General features: G+C 53.8%; 4 protein-coding genes across 4 annotated transcripts; all 4 read right to left on the reverse strand.

Annotated features, from left to right (window-relative positions):
* Positions 1–1193: 1193 nt before the first annotated feature.
* Positions 1194–3340, reverse strand: HRG_04041 (WD domain, g-beta repeat domain-containing protein; the record flags this gene model as incomplete). The annotated part of the gene is made up of 2 exons (XM_044862512.1): positions 1194–2903; positions 2957–3340. The coding sequence occupies 2 exons, from the start codon at positions 3338–3340 to the stop codon at positions 1194–1196; spliced, it is 2094 nt and encodes a 697-aa protein (XP_044723538.1).
* Positions 3341–5135: 1795 nt separating this feature from the next.
* On the reverse strand, positions 5136–5694 carry HRG_04042 (uncharacterized protein; the record flags this gene model as incomplete). The annotated part of the gene is made up of 2 exons (XM_044862513.1): positions 5136–5531; positions 5617–5694. 2 exons carry the CDS (start codon positions 5692–5694, stop codon positions 5136–5138), a joined length of 474 nt encoding a protein of 157 aa, XP_044723539.1.
* Positions 5695–12204: 6510 nt separating this feature from the next.
* HRG_04043 (uncharacterized protein) lies at positions 12205–12718 on the reverse strand (the record flags this gene model as incomplete). Its single annotated transcript, XM_044862514.1, has 2 exons — positions 12205–12460; positions 12552–12718. 2 exons carry the CDS (start codon positions 12716–12718, stop codon positions 12205–12207), a joined length of 423 nt encoding a protein of 140 aa, XP_044723540.1.
* A 1946-nt stretch (positions 12719–14664) lies between these two features.
* HRG_04044 (uncharacterized protein) lies at positions 14665–15752 on the reverse strand (the record flags this gene model as incomplete). The annotated part of the gene is made up of 5 exons (XM_044862515.1): positions 14665–14684; positions 14909–14945; positions 15142–15339; positions 15405–15608; positions 15672–15752. The coding sequence occupies 5 exons, from the start codon at positions 15750–15752 to the stop codon at positions 14665–14667; spliced, it is 540 nt and encodes a 179-aa protein (XP_044723541.1).
* Positions 15753–27648: the final 11896 nt, after the last annotated feature.

Raw genomic sequence — 27648 nt, forward strand, 5'->3', positions numbered from 1 at the left:
TTTGCGCGAGCGGTGCGCGTGCGTCGCGTGCGTGTAAGTGGGTGGCGCAAGTCCCTTTCCGCGCCCACAGCGTGCAGCGGTACATGCCCCTCGAGGGACTGAGTCGGTTACAGTCCGCGCGCCCGGCGGGTCGAGGCGGACGTCCCGCCGCGGCTAAGCTGGCGGGGACAAGGCGGGGGACATCAAGGACTGGCCTTCGCCGAGGTCCCGGGCGGAAGGGGCCAAGCAGGCAGGGACAGGGGCGGCTTTTGTCGTGCCGCGGGTTGGGGTTAAATGCCCGCTTTGGGCGAGGCTTGGCAGGCGGCACATGACTTGGGGGTGCTGCCGCTAATACTGTATGTACAAGTTGTATGGGATTTATATAGAATTGTAACCGTAACTTAGTACTCGGTAGCTGCCTGTCGATCATACATAGGCAACTGGGTATATGTTCGTCTAGGGATGCGGTGGGGAGGCGGCATCTGGGAACCAGGCGCTGGCAAGCTCAAGCGACTGGGCAACGACACGCTGGTCATCCAAGATGCCGTGCAAGCGCATGCTGCCTTGGTGCCAATTGCCGCCGGACACGAGACGTTGGCAAAGAGCGACAGCCATCTCTTTGTTTACATGTATACAAGGTGCCGTGTACCTGGAGCACCCGGCCGGCAATTGCGCCCCGTCTGTGCCGAGGCACGGCGCCGTTGCGGGCCGCGGCGAAGGCTCGAGTCACGAGGGGGCAGCCATCGTCACCACTTCTCCAGGACACCGTCTGCGTAACCGACGGTATACGGCATGTCACGGGCACACGCTCGCTCCAGGGTGTCCGCGAAAGCAAGAGGTGGGAGAAAGGGTCTTGATGATTGCCGAGCAGAGGCTTTTCGCAAATAAACCAGCGCTCCCGCTTGCGAGATGCTATGAACCAGCTTCTCGCCCAATCGCCTAATCCAACAGGAAAGAAAAGATGCAATCGCCCTAACCACATGGTATCATACAGCCGTCCCAGCGCCTCCCTCGCCCGTGACCACTCCCCAGCTCTGCGTGGTCCGGGAAAGGGTATCCTGAGTCCAACTGGGATCGAGGAATTCCGCAGTGAATTTGAAAAGAAGAAAGACAAAAAAGAATAGGACTGATGGGTATCGCAACGGAAAGCTGAAAAGAAGCCGGAACTTGGCAGAGTCGGACGAAAGAGACCACCGGGAGAAGACGCTCTCTCTCTACGACGGCGTCCCCCTCTCCTCGGCCCCCTCGCCCTCAAAGCTGTAGAGCCGCACCTCGCCGTCCTCGCTGCCGCTCGCCATCCGACTGTCGCTCAGCCCGACGCACGTCACCGGCCCCGCGTGGCCCGTGAAGCTGCGGTCGCATTTGCCCGACCGCGGCTCCCAGATCTTGGTGACCGAGTCGTTGGCCCCCGTCACCACCCGCAGCGTGTCGCCCACCAGGCCCCAGATGCCCTCGACGTGTCCAAACATGCTGCGGATGCACTTGCCCGTCTCCACGTCCCACAGCCGCACCGTATTGTCCAGCCCGCCCGTCAGCATGTACCGCGGCGGCAGCGGCCGCGCCGGGTCCGATGCGAACCCGTGGCCGAGCGCCGCCCGCGAGTCCACCACGGCCGGCGCCTCGGCGCAGCTCGGCGTCGGCGTGCCGCCGCGGCTGCTGTGCACCGACGCCGCGTCCGTCTTGTCCTCGCTCGGGACGGCGTCGGGCTCAAAGTCGGACGGCATCAGCAGCACCTGCTGCACCTGGCCCACGTGCCCGCGAAACGTCTTGATGCACTGCTTCGAGTCCAGGTCCCACAGCTTGACCGACATGTCGTCCGAAGCGGAGAAGACGGTGCGCGAGGGCGAGTCGATGCGCACGTGGTTGACCCAGTCGGTGTGCCCGCGCAGGCAAAACGTCTGCTTGGTGTCGAAGCTAAAGATCTTGACCGTCTTGTCAATCGACCCCGACGCCAGCGTGCAGCCGTCGTAGTGCACCGACAGCACGCCCTCGGTGTGGCACTGCAGCGTGCTCAGGCACTCGCCCGTCTGCCAGTTCCAGATCTTGATGGTCTTGTCGAAGCTGCCGCTGATGAGCTTGGACTCGTCAAACTGCAGCGTGCGCACCGTCGCCGTGTGCCCGCGCAGCGTGCGCATCACCTCGCCTGTCTCAATGTTCCAGATCTTGATGGTCGTGTCGTACGAGCCCGTCGCCAGCATGTTGTCGTCAAACTGCAGGCACGTCACGCCGTTTTCGTGGCCCTTGAACGTCTTGATGGCGCACCGACCCGTCTTCCAGTTGTAGCCCACCTTGTACCGGTCGCGGTAGACGTCCTTCCACGGCCGGAACTGGCGCTCGACATCGAGCTGCGATCGCGGCGAGAGCGCCGCCTTGGGGTTGCGCTTGGGCCGCTTCGATGGCCCGTCGTCGCAGGCCGCCAGGGACCGTTTGTTAGCGGGCTGAGGTGAGGAAGTGGTCGGGTCGGCAGAGTCTTGGACCGAGTCCTGGGCCGCATCGGCGCGGTCGTTGCGGTGGTGGGCGGATTGATGCTGGCTCCAGGCCGTCAATTTTTTCTTTTCCAGCAGCGGCAGCCCCCAGCCGCACTTTGTGCACTTTCTGTCAATGTGCTGCTCGCACATGCGGTGCCAGACAACGTCGTCGTCGGCCAGGTTGCGCCAGCGGCGGCTAACCTGGGCGGCCTTGCAGAGCGAGACGGTGTCGAGATGGCACAGGATCTTGTAGGAGAGCTCGGTGGGGAGAGCGGCGAGAAAGTCGATTTTGAGCTGTTCCTGGACCTCGCGCGACACGGTGGAGAGCTGGGGGAAGCAGCACTGGGTGATGATGCCCTGCAGCATCAGGTCGCGGTGCTTGGCGGGGGCGGCCGAGAAGAGGGACCAGACGTGGGTGATGGCTTCTTGGTCGGCGACGGAGAGGCTGTTGAGCTCCTGGGGGCAAGGATTATTAGCTAGCGATGGCGCGGCGGAGAAGCAGGACCTACCCTCTGGATGAAGCCCATCTTGGTCTCGTCGGCGGCGCGGCGGCACTTCGAATCGGGTCGGTGGCGATAGCAGTAGCGGGTGTTGGGGTCTTTGGCGCGGGAGTCGGCGGCGTCGTCGATGGCGCCCTTGCCGACGGGGGCGTAGAGGCCGGGGATGTGCTCCTTGAGAAAGGGGCTGACGGCCTTGCCGACGAGGTTGGACGACATCTTCTTGAGCCTGGTGTTGTCCTCCTCCTGCGGGCGGCGCCGGTCGCAAGTGTCGCGCGGCAGCGGGCGCGAGGGCGGGAGGGCAGGCGTGTTTAAGGCGTCGTCGGGGGGGTCATGGGCCGGAGACGCAGGCGGCAGCGGGTGGCCCTGGCGGGGCGGGTGTGCAAGATGGTCCATGGCGATGGGGGCCGACGAGCAGCAGCTGGGATGGGAGGCTGTTGGCGAGGCAGGGTTATGGTTTATCGGAGGGCATCTGTCTCAGGAGCCGAGCTTGTGCACGCGAGGCTGCGGATGGCGTGCTGGCCGACAGTCTCGGGCCGTCTGTACGGAGTAGCAGCAGCAGAGTTTTGTTTTGCCGCCCGCCGTGGGTGGCGTTTATTTGATGGGGATGGCTGGCGAGGGACGAGTAGGTAGTTAACTAAGGTAATACAGTACATACCTACAGCACAGTACAGTACCGTACGGTAGACGAGTCGCCCATCGCGCTCTCCGCCTGCCAAGCACGAATTAGAATCAATTGGACTTGGCCGCCCGCCGTGTGTGCTTCGTCACACGGCGCACAGTAATCATGTTTCTGCGGTTGGTCTATCCCTGTTCTTGTTTGTTCCCATCGTCTCAGCTGACCGACTCCAGAGAGAGCGAGACATTCATCAGGCTCTCGAGGTGCTCGAGGGATTCATATGCACGCTATCAAAGCCGCCAAACCCCCCCAGACCCGCCTGCAGGACAGCGTTGCAGTGAAAACAGCGCAGAGACGCAGGGCCTCCAAGGTCGCTATTTTTCCAGGTACCAGTAATCTCCCAGAAATAATCAGTGTCCGCACTCGGTACGCAGATAGCTCACTAGTAACTTATAGCACAGCCGTTGCGGCCCCGCTGTATGTTGGGTGCTATGCGGCCCAAATGGCGTTATTTCGCCTTGTCAGATCCTTTTTTCGCACCCTGCTTAGGTGAGCCCGAGCTTATTCATCAGCCTTGCCACCAACTCGTCACACCTCGCTTGCATCACGTGCTCGCGCTTCGTCACTGCAGGCACTTCATCCATGCTTCTCCTCAACAGACCTCAGCACAGTCGTCGTAGAAACCCTTCGCCCGCAGCAACGACAGACGCCGGCGGCCATTACCAAGCATCCGGATGGGCTACCGAATTCCCCCAGATCCCGGGGGGTGACACTGCCTCCGGAGTTGCAGTCGAGGCGGATCCATGGCAATCATTCCGATGCACAATTGCGGGCGATTGCCGCGACAAGCTTCCCACATCGACTCGTCATTCTATGTATACAGCTTATCGTCGACTCGCAGATTACCCACAATGGCGTGCTGCCCTCAAGCTTTACCTCGGCTTTTCGCCACATTCCCAGCGCCAGCCTTGCAACCGCAACCAGGAGCCTGGCGACTCCGATCCGCCACACAAGCTGACGTACTGGCCCAGCCGTCGCTACTCAATCGACACGCTATCGTGTGCTGCTCAATCCTCATCATTTTCACCTCTTCCCATGTTCTGCTTCCGTGTTCAACTAACTCTGCATGAAATCGTATGCCAATAACAGCCAAGGACAGTCTTTAGCCGTGCATTCAACACTGTCGTCCCGCTCATTCATTCTCACTCCCAACTCCTATTCCCTAGAGAACAGCGCCCCGCCAAGCTGCGTGGTCGCAAACGCAGACTTCAATACATAGGCTAGCGGACTCGCCAAGGCTGCAGCCGCGGCTGTACTCACTCAGCCTCTTGACCCTGGTCCAGCTTGGTGACATGGCGTCGACGGCTGGCTCTGATCCCGCCATCACCTCACTATCACCCGATGCCCTCGTCTTGCGCTTCCGCTCGTCGCCGTCTTACTTGGGCTCCACATAGACACGGGGCTGTAGCCGCCAGAGTTCTTGATGAGCCACAAGCAGACTCTCTGCACCATGACGCCGAGGTCTGTCGCATACTCCTCGGCCGTGATTTTCCACTCGCCGAAGTCGGGCAGTTATGTTGCAACTTGACAAGCTCTGCAAGATGCGAGTCGCGGATCTCGAGTGCCTTCCAGTGGACCTCTTTCAAGTCCAGTCCGAGCTCGTGTTGGACGGTGAGATCGAGGTTTGGCCACGTCCCATTTCCGCGCAAGCTCCTTGAGCAGCCAGATGAAGTCATTGTGGTAGCCGATGAGCGTCGCTACCAGCTCGTGCATGCGGATAATGACGGCATGGCTGAGCACTCGGTCAGGCAGGCATCGGTACTCCTTTTGCATGCACAGATACTTGGCGTACGACAGCCCGCCCGAAGTCTGCCGGCGAATCGACTGGAAAGCTGAAAATGGCGCCGGTCTGCTGGCCGCGTTGTGACGCTTCTCGTCGCCGAAGCCCGGCTCCGGTTCTCCGCCGTCCTGCCCGTCAGGAGGGCGCCGACCCGTTCCTTGGATCTTTCGAGCCATTGTACTCGGCAACGAGGTCCTCCGTCAAGGGGGTCACCAGGTCGGGGAACGTGTAGCGAGGGCGGCGAAAGGCTTCTTGTTCAGAGTAGAGCTGCTCTTCGGTCCTTGAAGCCATGGTGCTCTCAGGGGCTCGTGACTCCTCCCTTTGTTTGAAATTGTGGCTCGGAAGGCGGCTGGATTCCCGGGGAACGAAACGCCTCTACGGCCTGCTTGCTAAGACGCTGAGATGAAAGGCAGACTCAGGGTGTCTCCTCGATGGAAGGGGACGGAACCGATCTACCTTTTTGTTGCAGTGACTCGTACCGAGGCATGAGCGCTCAACTCTTATAGCTTTTCGGGTCGGCAACCCAAGCTGTTTTGTTTTATTAATCAATGCTGCCTTCCAGCACCAGAACCGGCGAGGCCGCTGAGAACCGTGGACAGCAGTTGCCTAGCAATGGCTAGTATCAAACGCACCAGTTGAATAAACAGGCACAATTTGGCTCGATGTTGGTAATAAGACATGCTGTGACTATTTTATACTGCTTTATATTAATACCTGGCCGACGTGTGGCTGACATGGACTTGCAGGGCACCCGCGAGGGAAGACTGCGAGCATGTCCAACCACGAAATACACGGATGTACTTTGCGGTAGCCGCGGCCAAAGGTCAAGTGATGGTCGTAGGCAGAGAGAGCCGAGCATGGCTTGGAAAGCCTGTTTCAAAGCCGCATCTATCCGCTATTGCATGTCCCGCCCTCACTGCGCGAAATCGACTACAGCCAGGGTCTATCGAACAAGCAGGGATCCTGTGCTCTGTCGAGAGCAATGTAGATCATCTCACACATACATGTGCAGCAGCGTCTACAGTTTTGAAACCTCAAGGCTTCCCACCATTGGCCGCGATATTGTACGCAGATGACTGTTGAACAGTTGTTTAGTGTGCACAGTGCTCTGCACTTTCGGCAGTCCCTTTTGGGTGTCATTTATAGTCCAGTATTGCTCCTGGTGCGAGACTACGCTTGATCACTACACGTAGGTCTGAGTAATACGACTTGTCGGGACTCGTGTGATGGGGGAGCCAATAGAGGCGCGGACCCCCGCGCCTTTAAAGTCGGCGCGGACGTCCGCGCCTGTTATGTAAGCCCAGGCGGAAGATAGTCGGGCCGCCCCCTGACCTGTACTCTCCTTTTCTATTGCATGTGGCAAACTGTCGCACAGAGAGCCAGCCTCATATAGCATACCATCTGCGCTCAGAGTAGTTGTCCGCGGAAGCGATGCTATAATCCGCATATTAAGGTCGAGCGCCTGCATGCGTGGTGCTTGGACCCCATTGAGGCCAAAGCTCAAACGCAGGCTGCATTAAACCTCGCAGGCGGCCTCGGTTACAAGGGTTCTGCACCACGTCCACAAAGCAGGAGTTTCCTTTCCTTTGTGTATAAAGAGCTGCTCACTGTCGTGCACTACAGCTAGCTCTTCAAGATAATTCCAATATGGGGCTTACTGAATTCCCTGACGATTGCCTTCCTCCTGAGGGCCAGTTCGACTCGCGAGAGTCTCTTCTTGCCTCAATTAATGCGTGGGCGGCTCCAAGAGGCTATGCCTTCACCACAGGCAAGTCCACGAGAGACCCGCGGTCCGGAAGACGCACAGTCATATTTGCCTGCGATCGTGGAGGTAGACTTGGGGCTCATACAAGCAAGGACCAGAAGCCAGCTGATCGGCAACGGTCTACAAGCTCCCGTATCACTGGATGCCAGTTTTCCATCAATGCGAAAGAGAGCCTTGATAAGTCGTACTGGTATGTCAGGCATCGCCCAGGCGAGGAGAAGTCGGTCCACAACCATGAGCCCAGTCTGCATATTACAGCACATCCAGCTCATCGTGCCTCTCCTCAACTGACCAGTCAGCTATTGGGAACCTCTCAAGCGCTGGCATAGCACCAAAGGATATCCGGACATATATGCGCCAGAGCTCTCAGACTGCCCAAGGAGCGACACAGCAAGACATATATAACTGTATCGCACAGCGCAGACGAGAGCTCCTTGCTGGCCAGAGCACAATGCATGCCCTTGCCAATGAGCTTGACAACGAGGGGTTCCAGAGCCGCATACAGCTTGATCATGATGGCCGAGTCACAGCAGTCTTATTCGCACACCCAGCGTCTCTAGGATACCTCAACGCATACCCAGAATTACTACTGCTAGACTGCACATACAAGACGAACAAATATAAGATGCCACTGCTCGATATGATCGGCGTTGATGCCTGTCAGCGGTCATTCTGTATTGCCTTTGCCTTCCTCAGTGGTGAAGACGAAAATGACTATATCTGGGCACTGGACCAACTCCAATCGATATACGAGTTATATGACATTCGCCAGCCATCGGTTATCCTGACAGATCGCTGCCTCGCCTGCATAAACGCAATTTCCCGGTGCTTTCCTGCGTCCAAGTCTCTGCTTTGCATCTGGCATGCGAATAAGGCGGTGCTTAGCTATTGCAAACCAGCTTTCGACCGTGACGATGAGGACTCTAATAGTGATGAGAGGTGGGCTGAGTTCTTTGGGTATTGGCACTCAATCGTGGGCTCGAAAGATGAGGAGACATTTGATCAACAAGTTGAAGAGCTCGAGAAGCGCTTTGTGCCACGATACGTCAAGGAGGTTAGCTACATACGGAAACCTGGTTGGACCCGTATAAGGAAAAGCTCGTCAAGGCCTGGGTCGATCAATATGCTCACTTCGGCAATGTGGCTACTTCCCGGGTGGAAGGCATCCACGCATTATTGAAGAGTCACCTTAAGAAGTCAACATTAGACCTCTTCGAGGCAACGAGGGCAATCAAGCAAGCTCTCCTCAACCAACTGGCCGAGCTACAAGCCAACCAAGCCAGGCAGCATATACGGATGCCAATTGAGCTCTCTGGAACCGTATATAGCACGGTACGTGGCTGGGTATCACACGAAGCCTTGCGACAGGTTGCAAAGCAACACAAGCGCCTCAACGAGAAAAACACCCCATCTTGCACAGGCAGCTTCACCAAGTCTCGCGGTCTCCCTTGTGCGCACGCATTACAGTCTCTCATAGTGGAAGATCTGCCCTCCGGCTACAACATTTTCATACACATTGGCGCCTTCGACGGGATAACAAAGAGATTGGTCAGGTCCTCATAGAGCCTCGTCGGCGACTAGACCAACTTGTCGCCGCATCAAGGATATCACAGTCATCCACACAGCGCGAGCCAAGTGCATTTGAAGCCATAGAGTCAGATCTACGGCCAAAGGCGCCGCCTACATGCAGCAAATGCCACCAGCAAGGGCACATCATGACATCTCGCAATTGTCCTTTACGCTATAGCGACATACTGCAGCGGGCAGAGGCACGGGCGGCACAGACTGCAGAGACTGCAGCAATTGCAGGGACTGCACAGACTGCACAGACTGTACAGACGGTAGCAGTTCCAGAGACTGCGCAGACTGCAGCAGTCATGGAGAAAATGACAGTTGCAGTCACTACGGTCTCTACAGTCTCTACAGCAATTGCAGAGACTACAGAGACTACAGAGAATCTATTATATGATGACCCACGAGCCATCTATCAGAGGTATGTCAGGAAAGAGACTCTTGGTATAGAGCACAGCCTCGCGGCAGTCTCAAGACCAACCAGGCATACCGAAAGGCAATGGGCTTGCCATTGCGCTACAGCAAGACTGAATATGACTGGTGCCTCGACTGGAAGCAAATGTCAAGGAGCTGCGGCTCGAGGCAATGGACCAAGGTAGAGATGATGGCATACCTTGATTGGGATAAGGCAGAAGAAGAGCGATTAGATGCCCGGGTGGCCGAGGAAATTCAGGTGCAGCCTTTCTCACGAGAAAGAGGTACTGCAGGTATATGGGCTGACTGCGAGAGAGACTCAGAGGAACAGCAGGCATTTTATTCACATATATAAGTGGTGATGATGCCGGCGATGCGAAAATGTGAGGCAGATCGTGAGATCACCGACATGCACCGGCGTGTAGCACTGTAGCTGGCCAATTTTAAGGCGGTGAACTTCCGCGCACCCTCCTTGCCACGCAACAGCGGCGCCCTTTGCGTCACGTCAATCTACCAAATAGGGAAGGCTATGGGTTCGAACCCTAAGGGATATCCTCCTTTGCAATTAATTGAAGCTATATGTATGCAGCAAGCATGCTGTATCGGTGAGGCCGACTGCGAGCGCAGTTGGCGGCGGCCCAAATGGCCTGCCAGGCTTACATAACAGGCGCGGACGTCCGCGCCGACTTTAAAGGCGCGGGGGTCCGCGCCTCTATTGGCTCCCGTGTGATGGCTACTGCTGACATATCCCAGGGGCTCAACAGCCAACTCATATGTCGGCTCAAGGCACATTTCTGACACCCGCTCCCTGGACAAGACCAAGCTGCGTGGTGACTTCGAATGCGACCTTGCTGATTCCGCTCTCGACGACGCCACTTCCTGACACGCGTCCGATCGTCTGGCTTGGGTCGCAGGGCGTAGGGTTGACGTTTGGAGATGCTGCCGGAGCAGTAGGACGCGAGTACCGGCTGGATGGGTGACGGACTGGCAGGAACCAAGCCCTCGGGACTAACAGACGACGGAGGGAGGCGGAGAAGAGCATCCGTCGGCGAGACACAGGACAACGAGGGGATGTGTTTGAAAGCCGCCTCCATGTGCTGGGCACTGTTGTTTTTGCGTTGCTCCATTTCCCGACGCCACGGCTGCCTCTCTGTAGACTGCAGCAACCATGGTGAGTTGCGTGTTCTCTCTTGCCAGCGGTAACCAATGGTGAAAAGGGCGACGGACTCGGGTGAAAGCACGTCTGCATGAAATAAAGAGAAACGGGCTTACGGGAGAGGAACAAGCGGGCCGGACTTGTTCGGGGGGTTATCATGCCGTTGGGATTTGGGTTCTCGTCTGTGTACCAGACAGCATTGAACTGGATGGTAGGACAGGTTGGGCGTGTAACTTGCTGCCAAGCTGGGTCCGGAGAATCCAGCCTTCTGCCAGACAGAGCGTCGGTCAATCATGGTCGGGCAGGCATCTCGACGTCAGGGACGCGCAAAGGGGCCATGTCAACCACGCCGGCCACCTTGGGACTTAAGCGTCAAGAGACGGCCGATGCTGGGTTTGCTCGCCTAAAACTCGTCGATGGAGCGATGAGATGTGATGAGTCCGCGGCAGGGTCATGACGAGGGTTACAGTGCAGTCTCTTTGGTTATGGTCGTTTGGGGCATAACCGTTATCGGTAGACGTCGACTCATGTTGGTTTGGACATTGCTTAGACCCACCATTGTTTGGCACCACCTACACCCTGTTTGTCAACCCTCCATTCAGCCTGGAGTCTCTTCGCGAAGAGACCTGCATGCGTCCTGCGGTCGACATCCCGAGGGAGTGGCATTCTCCGCACATTCTCCGCACATTGTTCACATACAGCTTGGCGCGTGTCAGTTGTCGGAAACAAAATGCCCGCGCAGGCGACGTGTCTGGGGCTTGTTGGCTAGGGTTATGGGTCGGCCTCAGGGGCTTGCTCATCCGGTCTGGCTGCAGGGTTGGGACTTGGGTCTGGCGGAGTTTACTGATCGGATGAATGTTTCCTGTCTACGTCCCCCAAGTCTACGGCTGGTTGGCCACGTCATACACGTCTCTCCTGCAACGCACGAATCACGGCTCTACCCTTGTCCAAGGCTGGCGTCGGCACTGCTGATCAGACTACCACCGCCTCCAGCGAGCTGCCATCAGCAAGTACTTCTCCTGCTCGCAGATTGTAAATAATGAAGGCCTCATCCACCAGAATTCTCAGCGCCTTTGCGACAAGTTCGTGCAGCTCCGTGGACGGAGGCCGTCTGAGGCCATGGCTGCTCACACGTGCTTTACGGCGGATGTCCTGACGAGTTGCTGCCTCTGCCACAGCCTCGGCAATCTCGAGCAGCCGGGCTGGCGGCCGGCCTTTAAAGGAACGATTGCTAACATGACGGGGTGTTTTACTTGAGTCGACAATTGTCGCAGCTTGCTTGTGTTGCGCAATGGATACCCCTCTAAGTCTTCGTTTGCTGCTGCAAAGTGGAAACCAAGACGTTGACAGCTCCTTTGTCCAAGGCCTCGCGAGCCAGATTGGCTTATTGCTGGAACTGATAAGAGTTTGCGGGTCTTGACTTGGAACTTTGCTCAGGCTAATTGACGATGCCGGGTCACTATTCCCCGGCTTGTCGAACGGGCCAAGATTGCCACCGATGGTGACTGTTCTGGAAAGTCTCGACCGACGGTCATTCAAGTGTTGTTGGAGTCGGTTCTCCCATCGTCTGAAAAGACGCTCACGAGGCTTACGCGCCAAGTCAACGCCGTGATGCTGGGGCGCACTCATACTATATCGACGATGATCACACTCTTGACGTACCACTCGCTCGCCAGCCCAAAACAGCTCGAAAGACTGCGGGCAGAAGTGCAAACCGTGGCGTGGGACGCGACTAGCCTGCCGCCTTGGTCGACTCTAGAACAACTGTCGTACCTCGGCGTGGTCATCCTCGAGGGACTGCGTTTGTGTCGGAGCTTGAGGCTTGATCGATTTGAGCCAATTCGACGTACGGGCTTCATGACGATGGTGCAAGAATCGCGCCCTTTACCCGGTTTCATTGTTCCCTGACCAGGCCCATGCCCACCAGGTCCTTTCGAAAGTACACCCGCTCGTGGCCAGACTCGGTCCTGTTTCCGACCTCGCTGTAGCCCATTTTCGCATACAGAGCCAAGTTTTCGTACATTTTGGCGTTGGTGAAGAGGGTGAGAGCCGCCAGGCCCCGGTCGCGCGCCACACGGTCAGCGCACTCGAGGAGCACGCGTCCGTACCCACGACCCCTGGGCGGCAGGGTCGACGACGACGTTTCCGATCTGGAGGGACTTGGAGGCTGCATCTTGTTCCAGGACGATGGAGCCGACGACTTTCGCCTGCGTGCCGTCGCGCAGCACATGGACCCGGCACCGGTTCACGAGGTGGTGGTAGTCGGCCGCCATGGGGGCGGGCGGTTTGCCGATGCGGTCGACGTACTTTGCGTAGGCGGCGCGGACGATTTCTCTGATGGCCGGCACGTCTCCAGGGCCGGCTTGAGCCAAGGTGGTGCCCTCGACGGCCGAGTGGGGGAGCGCCATGCTGGTGATGGGAGGCAGACCCGTTGAGGGTGCGTTGGAGGCCGTCGAGTCTGGTGCGACGTGTTCAGTCAAGGCGCAATGTCTGCGGTGGGTAGGAGGCGATGCGGTGCCCTGGTTCGAGGTGCTTACAGCGGGCGCTTGGCGCTCGGTGGTGCATACTGTCTCGCGCAATATGTCACCACCGCCAGCAGGCAGTGAGTGCACAGTCAACCATAGGGCGCCTGGATGGCAGACGACGCAGTTGAACAGGCCAGCTCCAGGCGGTGCGCACAAACATGCGTCCGTATGTCAGTCGTGTCAACGATGCGCAGGCGCCATCCGCAACAAGACTGTCATCGTCATCGTCGTCCTGTCGTCGAAGCACACTCGTTGATGAAGCTGGACAGCCGAGCTTCAAGCGCAGTCGGTCATTGACTGAGTGTTGGGGAGCACGTGTCGCCCATATGAGGAGGAAGGGAGGGCATCTCTACCCCGGGCTTGATCGTGTGTGCCCAAAATGGGAAAAAAAATTGGTAGCTTCTCTTTGAATAGCGTGTCATCCTTAGTGCAGGGGCCATGCTACTGTGAAGGAGGTTAGCAATGTGCGCATCCTGAGTCGAACAGGGGACCACGGGGAGCCTTACATCTTCTCTGTATCGTTTCAATAGACCAATTTGTCCGAAGACGCAATAAGGTCTCAAATTATAAATTATATCCCTCTGTGGGGGGCGGCGTGTTCTGTGGCGATTGCTGCGGGCCTGAGTGGTTGCCGAGAGCAAATAGTGGGGCCAGCTATTAATTACCTCGGCACAAAGTACTGTAGGTACGTATACTGTAGGTACCTACTGTAGGAACTGTCTCGACCATGCATTTTTCCGTAGTCAAGTGCGACCGACCATGGCCTCCTGCCCCTTGATAACGAGGCGAAGCGACGACGTGACGGCTGGGAAGCATGGATATTAGGGTTTGAGCTCGCCGCCTTTGACCAACGCATGGCCATCAGCGAGGCAGCGGCACCTGGAGCATCTCGTCCGTCTCAGCAAAGCTGCCAGTGGCGTTACTAAACTACTGAATACAGTAATTTACACATGTGCCGGAACTGGTAGGTAGTTAAGTTCATCAATTGCTCTGGGCAGATGTCGCATCACATCTCTCTCTCCCTCCGTCTGTGAAGCCTCAGAGTTGCAGCCGCGCACCACTCGGGCAACAAGTGGAGACAGCTGCTGGTGCCTGGTCTGGTGCTCAGTGCTCACTGAGTCACTGCTAGGATCCTCGACGGAACGCGGGAGAGCGCGCACAAAAGTAACCTGCGCCGGCGGAAGTAACCAGGGTAGCACCATCAAGTTGGACGAAGCTCATGCCAGGGTGACCAGTGTTATTATCACCGAGTTGTTGGAGTTTATAACCGTGACCTCGCTCGGGGGGCTGTCATCTACCTTCGCCTGGGCCCTGGCGCTCTCTTATCATGGAACACGATTGATTTGATCGAGCAATGGGGCCTTTTCGATTTTCAACTAAATAATGGCAAGTAGCTGGCTTCTTATAGTTGTTATATTGAATGTAGCCACGGCCCCGAGAACATGGTTGTCACTTGGAGACCTTTTTGACACTGCTCAAACTCGCCCAAGACGTGGCACCTTTTCCCGCTCTTTTGGCAATCCGTCGACGCATTCAAGGAATGCCTGGACTGTGGCGTCGGGTTTCACTCGGCCGGTGCATGCAAATGCGTCTCGCATACAGGTATCCCTGCCGGCTTTGGAGCGGCCACAGTGGTCCCGAAGCTGTTCGACCACTGACTTGGGCGACTGGGCGGGCTGTGTGTTGGATTGGGGAGTTGAAGATCCAGCTTGGGATCCCGTTTGACACGTAAGGTAGCGCTAGATGAACGATTACCACGAATATTAACGGCTTGCTGCTTGTCGGAAGAAAAAGAATCAAGACCTACCTCCGAAATTTTTGGGTTCGGATCATAGCTGCACTTGGAACACTAGATTTCCCCGCCGTATTAGCCTTGACTATTTTTCTCCTTTCTTGAATCAGGCAGGGCACCTACCTCGACGCCTTGATCTTTACAGTACTGCTCAAGGCGAACTAAATCCAGGGTTTTGGTTGTAGCATGGTCGTTTACAAACTTCTCCCCCTTGTCGAGCCCAGAAGTCTCCCTGACGTTCGGAACCTCCTCGTGGCATACATCATTTACTACACGCCTACCCTTCTGGCTCGTCATTTTGCATTTGACCGTCGTCTCCTAGCGGTGATGTTAAAACGCAGCCCGAAATCATAAGAGACAGGGGGAGCTATTGCATTTTTGTTGCATGTCATATCAAATTCACCTGGAAGTTCGCTCGCGACAAAGTTCCTCAATGTCTTATCGGCGTATTAGCATATACTGAAAACGTAGCACGCACTTGTTGCTTGTTATTGGTTGATGTAGGAGTACTTACATTTTTATCCCCATTCTCGATTATGGAGGTAACACACGGGCGAATACCCCTCATGGCTGTGCGTTTCTCCTTCTCGTCAAGACTGCTGTTACTAATAGCATTGATAACCTCAGTCTTAACGCACAAACTTATAAGCGGGTGGCAGAGCTTGGGTGCGCTTTTGATTTCGTCGCAAATACTCAGAATGGCCGGCTCTGGCTGTAATGAAGTCGCTGATTAGCGATTGCGCAGCTTTGTCTCGGGCAATAGGAACTACTACATACGAGGTTAAGCATGGCCGAAAAAGTGCAGAGATTGATTTCCTCCTTGGCCTTTTTAGGTTGGTCGAAGCCTCCAGATTTGTTCGACTGGTCTTGAATGCATTTCTCTGCGAGAGATGGGCAATACTTTTGCTCATCGGATTCTGGATCCTTGATGAGAACTTTCTTCTGGTACTCAGCACAGATTTCCTCAGCGGTCACTTTGTTCTACAACGGGCCATGTTAGCGATTTCTTGTTAAGAACTTGATGGCTTTCCAGTGGTGACTGACATCTCCTTGTCGAACAGTGAGGACCGAGTGGGCGGCAGTCACGCCGGCAAATGCTGCAACAACAATGGTAAGGGGCTTCATTTTATCGTCTGTCAGAACTCGAAGCGACTGTTGGAAGATGCAAAAAATAGTGTGACTGTTACAAGATGCAAAAGAGGGTGACCGTTGGAGGATGGAGGAAGGAAAGAATGGAATGAGGTTGAACGTCACCTTTTTATGTAGGCAAAGTTCTAACCATCTATGCCTTTGACGTAGTGACACGACAGAAGATATTACGTTGCGTTATGGACCAATATTCCAGACAGTTCGTATTTCTAGAGCACTCGGCTCGTGCATAGTCCTTGGACAAAACCTGGTCGGAATTAGGTACGTACGGGCTCACCAGTGTTTACACGTTTTATGGGGAAGTAGCATTTTAATTTACGCACTACAGCCAATTCGGCCAGAGGGATTTGGATTTAGGGGTTGAAAATTGAATCGAATCGCGTGATAGACCAAGGACTTATAGTAGAGGAGCGTACGCGGTGGTGCGTAATGCTCAAGCCTCGTCATGGCCTGACGCTGGGTAGGCAAGTATGAGCAGACAATGCTTTTGGGAACACGAGGTAGGTTGAATGGTTAGTCAACACAGAGCATGAAAACGTCAGCACACACTTCTAGCGACCTATATCATATATCACGGTATCTCGGTGCGTAGCCAGCCACCTTTGAGAGAGCCGATGAAAAGCACCTAAATTTCTACCAGCGTGGACGACTCGCTAATGATCGTGAAGGTAGTTAGCTACGAGTTAGGTGAGAACGTTGATCCCAAATAAATGAGTTGATTCTCTATATCATCGTATGCAGTATGACGTACTGCTAGCGAGTTTGACTCGGTCATCGTCAACAATACGCTGAGTTCATGCTTGAAGTGACCACTTCCTGGACTAGGATCCTTAGGGTTCTTACATTTGGGGAATTGCCTTCAAGCGCCCCTCTATGTAACAACACGAGACTTCGACAGGAGAGGGCCCTCCAGCATGGATAATCCAGAGATTTTTTGTGTCAGGGGTCGTACTGGGAAATGCCCTTGTCCTTTTGCTTTCGTCAACGCCTGTTATCCCTATGGTGGCGCCGTCTCAATAGATATTAAGGCCTGGATGTTTTGTTCGCGCCCTTTTAGTAAATAAGTGGAGCAATAGCCAACCCCCAGCGCTTTGCCAAAAGCTCGCCAAGAGCTCTGTCAAGAGCTCTGCCAAGGTGCCTATCGACAGCTCCACTGAGAGCGACAGCTGTTCCTGCCCCTGCCCCTGCCAACTTCACCAGAAATGATTCAACAACTCACCTTTCAGCCAACAGACCAGACGCCCCAGCCCCCGCCTTTGCTTCAGCTGCTACATATGACGCCCTCCCAGCAACCCCCTTGCCCCAGCTGGCAGATTACCCTTATGCCTCCGATACCTCTGACAACGCCCCTGATATCTACAGTTAGAAAGACGACCGCTATAGTTACAAGGAAGATTACTATAAGTATGACAGAGGATATAGTGATACATGATGAAGACGATTGGGAGGACTGGGGGGAAGGGAGCATGTTTCCCCAGCTTATTATGTGACGGGGGTCAATTGTTACGGGACGACAGGTCCCTCTACAGTCATGCATTACATCACGTTCGTGGTCACGGCAGACCTCTATAAAAGAGGACCTGCCTGAGTTAGCTACTAACCTAGAACTATTAGATCCAAAGTATAGTAGTTATACAGTTGTTAAGGAGAGTGGGCATAAGAGGCCACAGTCATGCCTAGTAGACCTAATAGTTATGCATAAGGAAGCCTGCCTAACTAATATAACTCCCCTAGCCTAAAGATATTATATAGGCCTAACTTAGGTATAGGAATATCTTAATGCCCTCTTTTAGCTAACTATATATAGTTACTATACCTATATAAGCCCCTCCCTTATCCTAATAGATAGACTAAGATATATATCACTAAATTCACCTTTCTATGCCCCTATTTCTTCTACTATGCTCTTAAGCCCCTGCTTAAGAGCAGTGTACTATAATCACTAAATGTGACGGTGTAGGCAACGTAGTTATAATTGACCTCCTAAAAGTTGCGAAAATTCTACGCTAGAGAGAAAATAGAATATAAAAGGAGGGGAAAAGAGTCCTCCGGAGAGGGGAAGAAATAGGGGGAAAGGGGGAAAGGGCGCCCATGATGAGATAGTCCTTATCGCCCAGAGTGTCGGCCGAGAGCCCCCACAAGCGTAGCTCGTTCCATTGCCCCCTTGTGGAGGAGAGCAGAGCCCAGAGGGTCCAAGAGCCGGAAAAGGGGTCTGCTGGGCCAAAATGACACTCCTAGCAGAGGGATATTGCGGGGTTGGCCCCTGTGGTTGCTGGGTGGCAGACCAAGCCTTCTTATGTATGGTCAGCTGACGGAGCTGTTTTGTTTTGTCTCAATGCATCCTGTTGGCCTCTGTGACAGGGGAATATAGTAGCGCGACTACCTGCTTTTGCCCTTCGGGCCAAGACCCCTACATCTGCGCTTCTACAACTTACATTTCTACTAGCTGCCTAGGACTTACGCACCCCGTGCACTCCTAGCTTGGCTTTTTTCCATGGCTCTTACGGCTGCCTCTGCATACTACTCTTGTAGCTTCCTCTCTGCGTTGCTCGTGGCCTTGTATCTCGGCTAGTCTTACTCCGTGTGGACATTGTTTCTCTGCCGCCCTCGTAGTCTTGCCTCTCCCTTGCATCTTGTACTTGCTGCCTAAAACTTATGCTTCTCGCTGCGCCTGTGCGACTTATACTTCGTGGTCTTGCGTACCACTCTCGCGGCTTCATCCCTCCCTCTCTCTTTCTCGTATCTTCTCGACCGTTCGTCCGTCCATTGCCTTGCTGCTGCCGGCCATCTATACGCCCTGCATAGTCTGGGAAGAGTCATGCTATTGCCTTGTAGTCTTGTTGCGCTAGGTCTTGTAAGCGTTGCTTGCTTGAACGTTGCGCCTTACTGCTGCTTTGATAGAGGAGAACGCACCCTAGGGGGAGGCGACTGTAATCATGTCGAGCGTGATGTGATGAAAACTCCCGTTGTCAGCTGTTGATATCAGGAGGAAATACTTATCTAGACCAACTGCTCACAAGGCCTCAGGGCGTGTAACGGCCGCGTAGCCATGTAATCAGGATGTAATGTCGATGTCACGTTGCACTCCTTGGATGACCGAGACAGTCGCACTCATTAATAGTGATTCCAAAGAGAACGGCACCAACAGGTATATTTATTCGGCCAAGCATGCCTCTGATTAGATGGCCTCGGAAAACCTTGGCCTTCAGTATATAGGTGTCTAGAGCAGGAGTGGCCCCCGGCCAAAGACTCTTGCGGGTGGGTGTTTTGTGACGGTACAAGTGCACGAACAAGGTCGAGTGCGACTTGGGTAAAGTGATTGTCTACAAGAGAGAAAGAGGTTCCTAAGGAAGACTCTGACTTTCGCTATTTACATGAATAAAAGCGGGACCTTTCATAAAGTATGAAAGTCACATGATCGTTCCTCACACATGGGCCTCCTTTACTCCATCGCTTCTGATTCTTCCACGTCTTGCTGAGCCTGTAGGCGAGCATTTTGCGCTTCTTGTTTCGTCGGTCTGGGTTTGTTTTTGTTGTGCTTCTCGAACTCTTTGATGGCGATGTGAGCGTTGACGACGTTGTGTAGTGGTTCCCATGTTGCCTGCTCAAGGTCGAAGCCTCTCCATAGTATATGGTACTGGAAGCCTTTCTGTTTTGTGCGTTTCGAGTCCAGTATTTCTTCAATCGCCCAGAGTTTCTCCCCCTTTGCATCTAGCGTTATTGGTGGGGGCGGTGTGTTGTATTGGCCGGGGAGCGGGTCGTTTGGTGACGGTCGCAGGAGGTTGGTGTGTGTGGATAGGTTAACTGAGGCTCAGTTGGGTCTTTGATCGATGATCGTGTTGTTCTTGTTATTCTTCGCTATCTAGACCATGCTGTGAGGTTTGATAGGTTGTGCGCGTGTCGGGTAAACGTTGTTCCCTGCTGACGCACGTGATACCCTCCTGCGATGTGCGCTCTATCGTACAAATGATCAGACACTGGCATCTCTTTAAGAATCGAACAAAACGCACTAAACGTAACACCCAAACAACATGTAAAACGGGTATCTCAACACAAAGGAACAATCGATAGCAAGCTTAAATCAAAATCGTCAATCATGCGGTCATATCTTCCTTCCTTTGAACCCAGCCTTCGAGCCGGATCGTGATCTCGTTGTCGTTAACGAATCGGGTTAAGGCCCCGTTTGGAGATAGCTTCGTCATTGCATCGGCCGGGTTATCCGCTCCGTTGATCCAGCGGATGTTGGTGATTTCGCGTTGTTCGTAGGCCTGTCTCAACGCCATGATATCGATCATCAGACGTTTCTCCGTGGTGGTGCCAAGCTTCACTAGGCACTCGTACAGGCTGTACGAATCTGTACACACAACGAGCGGGATTTGCGGTAATCCAAGGCGGCTTGTAATCTGGTTGATCGTCCCTGCAACCACATATGCCAAATCGAAGCCTGAAGCTAATCCATATATCTCAGAAGCCAAGACGCCAGGGTGGCAAACCACTCAATCAACTCAACCAAAGAGTCAAATTGAGTAGATTGACGGCTTACATCAGCGAACCTCTCGTTGAGTTGAGCAATCCAAGCCCTCGTTGAATTGATTGCGTTGATTGATGGAGTTGATGCCCTACCCTACCTATTAGTAAGCTACTTAAGGTCCTCAACACCATCAACTTCTCGTCCTTCGTGGGGCACCTCTTCGGGAAGACATCGTCATCGACTGAAGCATCAATAATCCCCTGGTAGTCGGGTATTAGCCCTGCCTTCAGCCAAGACCGAATTGCCTGGCCTGCATTGATCGTGTTAGCCTGAAGCCGGCTGCGTAGTCGTGTGACCATTAGCCCAGCAAATGAGAACGCCCTCTCGCACTCTGCTGACATTGGCGGTATAGATAGCATATCAAAGGCCATTCGAGCAAGTCTGGGATACGTTGACTCTTTGAGTTGCCAGTATTGGAACGGATCCGTGATGTCTCCGTCATCTGCGCCGATATCAACAGTCCAGCGATCGAATTCATCGGCAGTAGGTGGCCCACGACGGGTTGTGGCCGTCTGACCAGCTTGTAGCCGGTGCCTCAGTCGGAACTGTTGGAACTCGTTCAAGTCGTCAACCTTTCGACGTTTAACCATCGGAATAGCCTCGTCATCGCTGAGAATTAATGACTTATAGTCGCGTTCCCAGATGCCCCGAACAATCCGTCGTGCCTCAAGGACCCATTCAGGTCGATGAGCCCAAGCCTCCTCAAACCATTGCAGTCGCAAGGCGGGATGGAGAGCGACTGCAGCATAATATACCGGGCACTCAACCAACTTGATATAGTATTTCTCCAACTTCTTCCACCCCAATTCGACGTTTATCGCGAAATGCTCGGAATCAGGCACATCCTTGGCGAATTCCTTTGCCTCTTCCAATCGTTCAAGGAGATATTCGAATGCTTGGATAATATCCCATGCTGTTCCGTATGCCACGAGGTTGCCGCCCTTACGCACCCGAATCTGGGCATCTCCCTCGAGGGCCTTGATGGCATTTTCGAAGTGCTTAAGAATATTCCGAAAGTGGCTGATCACTGTTGATGCGTTTTTGCGTGTCCCTACGCACACTGGAGCGTTGGGCACGGCACCAAGCATCAAGGACACCGGCTGCCGCACGCACAGCCATGTGAACAGGCAGCCGTGTGAACAGGCAGCCGTGTGAAACAGGCAGCCGTGTGAAACAGGCAGCCGTGTGAACAGGCATCGGTATGTGGCTGCCTTGTAAACCGGCCGGATCGCCTAGATAGTCCGACCTGGCTGCCTCCTACATAAGGATGAGGCAGTCATAGCTTAGTTGGAGAAACAACGATCCCACTTCATCTCATCCATATGCAAAATGCATCAACTGTCCAGTCGTTACCGGTCAGCAGGTCAGAATCTCGGAGGCATGCAGGCATGTCTTTCTTCTTTGACCTGCTTCGGGTATATTCGAACTGTTCCAATGCGACGAGGTCGTCAAGAAAGTCGTGCAGTAGAAGGGCTCGATCCATCATCTTATAATGGGACAACCATCGTGTCATGTTATCCGTTAGAACGTCAACTGGTTTCTTCGTACTGTCCCTCTTGCGTTGTAGATCCCGAAGCATGTACGTTAACCTATCCGATTGATGAATCCAGTGGACAAGGTTGTGGAGCTTGCCAATAGGCCCCCTCTTCCGCCAGAGATCATGTCGAGCAAGGTCCAGGTCGAGTCGCTCTTCTGATTTGAAGACTTCATTATCTTTGCCAAAGAGCAGCGCTTTGGCCACGAGATTGATGATATGCCCAAAGCAGCGGACCCGTCTCTGCTTCCTTCAAAATTAAAAACGTGTCCCAGTGCTGCTACCGCCGTATCGTTATTCTTCGCATTGTCAAGCGTGAAATACCCGATCTTGTCTTGAATCTCGAATGATTCGATCACTTCCGCCACCTGCGACGCTATATTCTCGCCAGTATGAGACTCTCGGAGTTCAGGAGCCCAAGGATGATCTTCTGTGGCCGCTTTTCCTTAGAGAGATAGAACGCAGCAATCCCATTAAGCGCATAGCGATTGGGCGATCTCCAGCCGTCAAACGCAAGGTGTATCTGCCCGGGCGCTCCTCAGTTCCTTTATCACAATATGCTTGTACTGGTGGTATTCTTGGAAAAGCTTCGTTCGAATAGTCGAGTGTGTCATGTGGGCTTGAGTCAGGGCGATCGAGGGATTGAGGTATTCGAGAAGACGCCGGAATCGAGGGGCTTCAACTGCGCGGAAGGCAACATTCGACTCGGTGATCCAAGCAAGCAAGAGATTGGAAGACATCTTTATCGAATTGGTTTTTAGCTTGTTAATGAATGCTTGCTCCTTCTGGTCATTGGCATCGAGGTTGAAGAATTGGGCAATAGAACGCTTGTTGGTTGTAGAACCCTTCGGTAACCGTCTACCTGATGGGTCAATAACATTGTGAGCATCATGTAGATGGCGCTCAATGTTTAGGGTCCCTTTGCCGCGAAGCTCACGGGTCCCTTCGGCGATTTCTTCGGTAAACACCGCTCACAGACCCAGAGGCGATTATCTACGTTAGCTTGACGTTCAATGTCGAACCCAAAGCTCCAGATCCACGATTTGAGCTTGCCGGCGCGTTGAGACTTGGTATAGCCGCGGAAGTGATGCCAGGGAAGGCATCCCACTCGAGATGGGGAACGGGGCCTGAGTCGCCTGAATCGCCTGATGGCGGCAAGGGAGAAGAAGGCTCAGGAGATTCGCTCATTGCATATAGGAATGTTTAGATCAGCCAAGGCGTTGTGGAAGAATCGAGAAGTGTAAGTGGAACTGAGGCGAGAGATTGAACTTTGTTGTGAAGCGCGTCGATGCGCGCAGCGCGTCGACTCTTCCAACGGAACAGGGGGCCCTGTTCCCCGAAGAGGAGAGCAGGCTTACCTACAACGGGCCTGAGTAACCTGTAAGGTTAGTGGTAGCTATATACCCAATCCGTACCTACATTTCGCCTTGGCCACCTACCCTACAGGATCCCTGACCGTCAACGGCAATCTCATCAATCCATCAATCAACGGGAGCATGAATTGAATTGACAAGCTTATTCAGCAGACACTCGATTGAGTTGATTGAGTTGACGGTTGCTCAACTATATTGAGCAACCGTTGCTGGGATTGAGTGGTTTGCCACCCTGCAAGACGCTGCGGGTGACTCTCTTGCACTTCGTCGAGCTCCAATGGATCAGGTTTCCGTGGATCGTGAATGACTCATCTGACTTAGTCTCGGTTGCAATGATTATAACGAATCCGATCTGAGAGCTTAAGTCCTTGTTGTTGGCGAATGATCCGTCTGTGAAGACGAAGACCTTTGCTGCTTCTAGACCTATTGGGACGAATCGAAGGCCTCTTTGTGGATTGTCGATCTGCCATTGGATCCGTTTATTCAACGCCTGAAAATCCTCCGCGGTTGGATCTTGTGATTGTGCCGCGATTGAATAATCGAAGCTAGCCTCTGGTTGACAAATTGAGGCTATATAGGCGCCACGGGCACGTTGTTCCACGTATCGTTGGGCCCGATCTTCCGTGGATAGATCGATAATTTTGAGGTTGTTGACCTGACCTTTCTGCATGACTAGAAGATAGCCCTTCTCTAGAGCAATGAGGCTGCCGTTGAAATCACAGGTATCGCCTTCTCGTAGGGTCTTCTTTGGCTTGGCTTGGAAGCATAGCTCGCGGTCTTCACGTTGCAGGAATGTTGTTGTGCCTACCAATAACGTATCATCAGTCTGAAGCGCGGCAACGCCGAAGGCATTAACCTGAAGTGCGGTATCCGCGTTGGTCTCTGCGGTCGTGACGTTGATCTCTGCGGTCGTTATCATTAAACATGGATCAAACGTTGACGGCTCCATCTGTAGCTTGATGCGGTGATGCTCATGATACGTATTGAACCAATGAGCGCCTGCTTCAGCGATTCCGTACAATGGCTTGACCACACGAAGGATGGTTCCCCTGGGTATCTCTCTTTAATTCGTGTGGCAAAGAGATGAGGATAGTGCGATTCAAAGTGGTCGATGCCTGCGTATAGGCCATCGTAATGTCTCGGATAGCAAGAGACATCTTCAAAGAGCAAAGGAAAGGGAAAGAGCGAGTACTACCCGCTGGGCAGGACGGGAGATTGTTGGAGCCTGCGTGAGGATCTCACGCTTCTCGTCGTCACCATATCCTTGTACCACAAGACGAGACTTCTCGTACGGTGTAGCAGTGTTCTTGCCTTTGACCTCCCGGACCATTCGTGACTTGAATAGCCTGTGTTTTCCATGCTTATTCATATCGTATCGTTCGGGCACGATGACGCCTGCGCCTAGCAGGTTCGTGATTTCGAGGTCATCAGAGGCTTCAAACGGTCGTCCGGCGGTAGTGATTTTCTTCTCTGCACGTAACTTTACGGCAAGGTCGAGGCGGCGCACTCCTTATGCGATAGAAACATATTAGCGGGTGAAAATTGAGATCGAGGTAACGAAAAAGGGCTAAGACTAAGGAAATAACTAGAAGGAACGAAGGTATCGTATTGCTGCTGATCTCGAGGGACTTTTCTTGGTCTGCCGCGTCTGCGTGGTCTCTCCGGCTCGGGATATTCGAATGGCTTAGGCACTTCGGTCTCAACGTTGATGCTATCAGCCTGATTGTCAGCAGTCTGATTGTCAGCGTGTGGCTGCTGTAGAACATTGTGACTTCGTTGCTGCTGCGAATCCGGGTGGCGAAAGTAGGGCTGGACAGCCGTGCTGCGAAATTTAGCTGGCCCGTTGTCTAGCTCAACTGTGACCTCTGTGTCTGTCACAGCTAGGACCTTGTATGGGCCTTTCCATCCTCCTTTCTCACGAAATACTCGAACTTCACTACCAAGCGGCAATGATAGTGGCATCTTCTCAATCGTGTTGGGCCCATTACGGGCATTGAGGGCGTCATTGACCTTCCTTTTAGCTACAAGCTTGCGTAGCTCTGCCATAGCTTTCGTCACGGCTTTCGCACGTGTGATCGCGGAAGCAGAAGGCGGCGAATCCATCGTTATCCGAGGGTAGGCACCAAAGACTAGTAGTGTGGGCACTAGACCGTCAGGTCCGGCGGTATCATTGACGGATTTGAAGGCCATTTGAAGCAACGACTCAGCTGATGCTGTTTTTAGCTCGGCTTTCAAGATCTCGTATGCCCTTCGAATCGGGGCGTGATATCTCTCCACCTTGCCAATTGACCAGTGGGCTTCGACGGGCACTTGGTGACAGGTTATTCCTAGCAGCTTCGCTTCTGCTTGGAACTCAGAGGAGGCAAAATTCGTACCAGCGTCGTGCGTGATAACATCTGGAGGGCCTAGGTATGTGTCAATCCAACACAATTTGAGTGCTTCCCACGTCTCTTTAGCCGATATATTCTGAAGAAATCGTCCGGCTTGGAAAGAGGTTGCTAGGTCAACGGCATGAAGGACTGGCCGGCTGTCAAGATGCATTACATCGACGATCAATTCGTAGTTGAAATCGCAGTTATCCTTTAACGTGAATTTGAACCTGCGCGGTGCGTCTGCCTTGATCTGGCAAAAATGACAGAATTTTCGGATCATCGCGATTGCTTCGAATTCAACATCATGCCCAGCGCTTGTCAGTAGCTTATGTAGCTTGTGTACTGACGGGTGGCCAAAGCGAGTGTGTAGGCGCCGAAGCTCGGCTTCGGATAGGAAGGCAATAGCGGCTTCATCCTTCCGTAGGAAGAACCACGGATGACCCCATTTGCGTACGATCGGAATCCTCTTATCGCCGCAGATCAATTCGTTCGTGACGTTGTTGAGATAGGCACCGAGACGGTCCATATCCTTGAGGCATAGCAAGAAGGGCGTTGACATATTGATAACGTGGAAAACGACTTCTCCAATCGGGGTAATGACTGTTGTGATCCCGATCGTGTTCGTCGGCTCGTTTCCACCGAATCTGACCGTTGCGATCGTCGCATTCTTCCGTAGCTGGACCGTCGGCATCTCTCGTTGGAGCGCGCGGAATTGGTCGATCCCAGCTGTAGATATCTTCGCTGCACCCGTGTCAGGCAGGATCCCTTGGAAAGAGGTCCGGTTGTAGCGATCGAGCAAGAAATGCTGTGATTCCTCGCATATCGATTCTCCCTCGACGGTGTGAATGCGGTGGCGAAAAGCTCTATTAGATAGGAAGGCAGCTGCAAAGAAGCTATCGCTTTGATCGTCAGAGTCATCGTCAGCAGAATCAGAGGTCTGATCTTCATCTGGGTCCCCTTCGTAATCGGCAAGGAACGTAGTAAATGGACGGGAAGATGACTTCTGGCCGTGAAATCCTCGTTCTCGAAGATATCTTTCCTTGGCCCTCTTTCTCTCGTCATCCGGATGCTTCGTTGAAAAACAGCCTTCTTTGCCGCAGACGTAGCAGCGCTTCGTCCACTTCTTCCTTTTGTCAGCGGGGTGCTGATAGCGGCGGTCAGTAAAGAATTGGTCTTGATCTTGAAGATATTGACTGGGCTGTCCGGGCTGTCTTTGGCTGACGGTTGTGGATGGCGATCTTAGCTGTGAAGATAGTCCTCGAAGGTCTTAGCCGGCACGAAGAGGGCGAATTCTAATTCAGGCACGCCACGGCATGCTCGAATTGTCGTTGAAATTAGCTGGTCTTCGCCGCCATAGCTATTCCCAAGAGCTCTCTGGCATAGCTGCAATTTGTCAAGAAGAGCCTGGAGGATTTCACAGAGAGGCTTCTCGGGAGATTCCTTCCGAAGCTGTGTGAAATTGATCGAGGTCCAGTCAGTGTGATACTGTTGCCTATTGACTTCCGTATCAAAGTGCTGCTTCATCTTCTGATACATCTCCGCGAACGTTGAATCGCGGCTGACTTGATGCACGAAGAAGTTCTTTGCTCTCTTCGTGAGGATATTTGAGAACAAAGCGTGGAATTGTGACGGTTTGATGCTAGCTGTGAGGCAGGCATCGAGAAAGTAACGGATCTTATCATCTAGGATATCGTAGGCGTCACCTGAATAGTTGAGCTTTCGATCCCATAGCTTAGAAAACTGGTTGGCGATGGCAGGATCGAGGTCTTCATTGGGGACCTGGACTGGGGGGCACGGTCCGGTAAGCTTCGCGGTCGATAGCTGGTCTGATCATAAGTTCCTGCTGCTGTTGATTCGATCGTGACAGGGGTAGGGATTGGTCATTGGGGGGGGGTCTTGCGGGAGGTTTAGATCGGGAGTGACTGGTGCTGGGGTTGGTGCTGGGGTTGGTGCTGGGGTTGTTGCTAGCGATGGCGATCGTCTGAGGAGTTCTTGTTGGCGTCGGTAGGCGGCCGTTTTCTCGTATAAGATGGCATCACGAAGATCGTCTTCATCCCACTCA

The sequence above is a fragment of the Hirsutella rhossiliensis genome (genome assembly GCF_020360975.1).
Source record: "Hirsutella rhossiliensis strain HR02 chromosome Unknown scaffold00003, whole genome shotgun sequence".
Classification (NCBI taxonomy): Eukaryota; Fungi; Ascomycota; class Sordariomycetes; order Hypocreales; family Ophiocordycipitaceae; genus Hirsutella; species Hirsutella rhossiliensis.